The following is a 3,701-nucleotide window of genomic DNA, read 5'->3' as shown; positions in this document are numbered from 1 at the left end:
CCCAGATGTGAAAGGTCACCGGCTATTAGTTTGTTCACATAGATGAAAGTGTCAGTGTATTAATTGGAACAATTTACGTCTTTAATCCACAGACTTAGAGTAATGCTTAATTACACGTGTGCTCAACTGTTTAGCTATGAAAGATCGTCCAAGATGTTGACAAAAATTAAACTATACTGTGAAGGTACCAAAATCATTGAACAATTAATCTGTCAACTTCACTAAATTACCGATATACATGTATATAATTCTGTTTACATATGCCAGACTTTTGCTGAAATTTACCCTCTCATTTTGCTAGTATATAGTCTGTATGGAATTAAAGTTTAAATAGCAAAATCCATTGAATACAAGTATAACAATATTTATGTTTACAATTTGATTGTGGTAAAAAAAGATAACTTCACTTTGTTGATAATATAGTTTTCTTTTTGTACACAAATTTTTTGACTGCTGACACTTATCAAGTGACTCAAAATGCTATACCAATCAGGTTTTTTTCGGTCCAGTAAAATCATGTTTGGTCCAGTAAAAATTTTCAGTTTACAGGACCTACTGTCCAGTAAAACTCAGAAGTCTTTCGCATAGACTGAGTATCTCATATTTCAAATGATAAACACATAAGTTAAATAGTTTATCAATGAATGAATTATTCTTGTCCAAATGATACACGTGCATTGAGCTTGAGACAATTTTAAGTGCAATATATCTCAGGCTTAAAAGTATCGGTTTGACATGGTTTCAATCATCAGAAGTGAATGCATTCAATTCAGTGGTGCTCTCCGGTGCAACATGTTCGGTTTTTGAAATTTCATTGCTTCCGGTGTCTCCTGCTATATCTTCCGAGGCAATCCTTGCTCGTTTCCTATATAATAATAATAATAAAAACAAATTAAAACCTATGCAAACAATAATATAATAAGAGTATTAAATAAGATAATTGTACTTAAAGTATATACAGTACAATATAAAAGTGAATGTGCACTTTCTTCTTACTACTGTTAAAAGGAAAGGTTTCTCCTCCCAAACGTAAAATCTTTAAGATTTCGCTTATAATTGATACATTCACTTTTATTTCTTAAAGAAGAAAGTAAGTGTGTTTTACATAGACACAAGATCTATTTACAGCAAGATGATTGACAAAGCATAGCCTCTGTCACATAACATCCGATGTTGTTGACTATCTCACCACTTCCTTATTAATTTTCAAATTTCATTTTTTATTAATATAATTAATAAATTATCCACTGAAATAAAGCAACGCTGGTTCTTTAACTATGAGTTCATGAACCAATGAAATGTAAATGGTAAGTAATTGCGTATTCATTTGCAATCATTTTAACCATTCATAACAATTTATTTATTGTACCTTTGCTCGTTAGTTTTTACATATTACTTAGTGATACTTAAACATTAATACTGTAGTGTATTTTACAATGCAAATGAACTTATCATGAACATATTTTAAAAAAACATTTTTGAAGATAAGGCAATGATTAGTTAAATGTTACCTTTTGTATAGGTATATACCAACAACTGCAACTGCAATAATAACCCCGCCAACACTTGCTCCAACAATAATTGGCAATCCGTCTTTTGTTTCTTTCATTGCAAGACTGCTGTCATTTGTTGTTTCAGTTGTATTTGTTGTCGTTTTGGTTAAAGTTTTGTTACAACTTTTGCTTGTCCATCCAATTTCGCATGTGCATTTGTACGAACCAATACTATTGGAGCAATTTCCATGTACGCATATACTAGTTGTGTTAAGAGAGCACTCATCAACGTCCAAAGTACAGTTTTCACCTTTATAACCAAGTTGACATGCACATTTATACGTTCTGTCGGTATCATTTCCTGTTTTTGCACATTCTCCCTGATTTGCACAAGGATTTGATCTGCATGCATTATAATATGTGCAGTTTTCACCTTCCCATGGTCCAATACAATTACATATGTATGAACCATTGGTGTTGCTGCAACTTCCACCGTTCTTGCATATATTCGGATATAGTTTACATTCGTCTATGTCCTTGTCACATGGATCATTAGTATGAGTGTGATTCCAACCTTTATCACAATAACATCTAAACAAACAAGTATAGTTCAATTTATAACACATCAGATTTGTGCAAAAAGTAAAGCCCAATAGAGGAAACGTACAGGATGTTTAATAAACGAACCAAACATTTTATTTTGTTTTTATTGTCACAAATGAATGAATTAATTTATACGGCTTCTCACGCACATATTTAAACCTAAAGTATGAATATGTCTTACAAAGTATTTGCTTTTCAAGATCATTTATGACAATGACATTCTGACTATTATTCGGAAGACGGCTTTTGTGTTTTGTCAATATTTATTTGCAGTGTACTACAGTATAGTGCCATGATGTATTATTGTAAAGCAGACACATGTTGTGTGATTCAGGTAAATTCCCTCGATGCTACATTCAGGCATTCAGTGTTACCTCTTAAGCAATGACTAAATCATATTTATCTTTCAGTTGTATACGTCAGAGATAGTCAACAGGGTCATTTATTCAGGCTAAACAACTCTTATCCAAGTACCTAAGTTTCGTTTAAAAATCATTGATAACATAAGCATGCTCACAGTATAAAAAAATTATATTCGGAAATCTTTTATTATTATATTTCCATATACAGTATAAATTGAACATTCAAAAAATCATTTAACTTACGTGTAATTCGTGCTCGAACCAGTATTGTTTAAAGCATAACCATGTTTACATAAAGGAATTTCGCATTCATCTCTAATATAGCCTGGTAAACATTCAATTTCGCTTTTTACTTTTTGCGTACAATGACTTCCATTCCAAGAGGAAAGACAAATGCAACTAACAATGAGATAAATCTTATAATTATATCAATTAATGATATCTTACTATAAATTAGATATTCAACTTTCTAAAAAAGCCTCTTATGTAATACATATTTCGACAATTAATGCATGTACATTATAATAAAACTTAAACTTCCAGTGAAATCATAATATGGTTTACTGGATTATCGATAAATCTTTGATAAAATTATCAGGAATAAAGTGTATATATGTTTCCCACCTTTAACCTTAAATTTGAGTTCTAGTTGATACGCGCGACACTCCTCCTAATTTACGTAAATATTTGTATCTAGTCGTTTGAGAGTGCGTAAATTCCCGACAGGTTTAAAGAACTGCCAAACATACAGTTTTGCTTTAAACAATCAAAATTACTTAAATAAATAACCAAATGTCCTTTCTTATCAATTCTTTTTGAAGGAGTATAAAATATGAAATACTTTATTCTATCAAATATCAAATAACATATTAAGGAAAGACACATGTCTAAAATAGATAAAATATCTTGACGTGCATCCGAAATACCTATAGCTTCCGGGTGTGTTATGACAAACACCTCTGTGTTTACATGGATCTCCTATGCCCACAGAACATTCATTCCTATCGGTGCAGTTTACCCCAGTATAACCCTTAAAATATTAAATATTTATACATATAAATGCATACACTTGTTCAGTTATGTTGACCTGTAATTGTCAGTAACTGTTTCTGGCATAAGTACCAAAAGACCAGAACGACAAATAGGATTAATGATAACATAGAGAATATTTGTTTGTTTTGCATGTAAAATTGAAATATATTTCACTGAGTGAACACCAGATGCAATATTTTCACGAGTGGCG

At 31.2% G+C, this 3,701-nt stretch overlaps 1 protein-coding gene across 1 annotated transcript; it reads right to left on the bottom strand.

The window, feature by feature from the left end:
- Window positions 1–624: 624 nt before the first annotated feature.
- Window positions 625–3,010, bottom strand: LOC132754554 (neurogenic locus notch homolog protein 1-like). The gene is made up of 4 exons (XM_060745194.1): window positions 2,996–3,010; window positions 2,702–2,874; window positions 1,512–2,084; window positions 625–865 (listed from the first exon to the last, which is right to left on the bottom strand). The coding sequence occupies exons 1-4, from the start codon at window positions 3,008–3,010 to the stop codon at window positions 742–744; spliced, it is 885 nt and encodes a 294-aa protein (XP_060601177.1). The 3' UTR covers window positions 625–741.
- Between the last annotated feature and the right edge of the window lie 691 nt (window positions 3,011–3,701).

This window comes from Ruditapes philippinarum, unplaced genomic scaffold, assembly GCF_026571515.1.
Source record: "Ruditapes philippinarum isolate M1 unplaced genomic scaffold, ASM2657151v2 ctg6709_1_1_1_1, whole genome shotgun sequence".
Lineage (NCBI taxonomy): Eukaryota > Metazoa > Mollusca > Bivalvia > Venerida > Veneridae > Ruditapes > Ruditapes philippinarum.
Note: the sequence above shows the minus strand (reverse complement) of the source record. Positions and strands in the feature narration are given on the sequence as shown.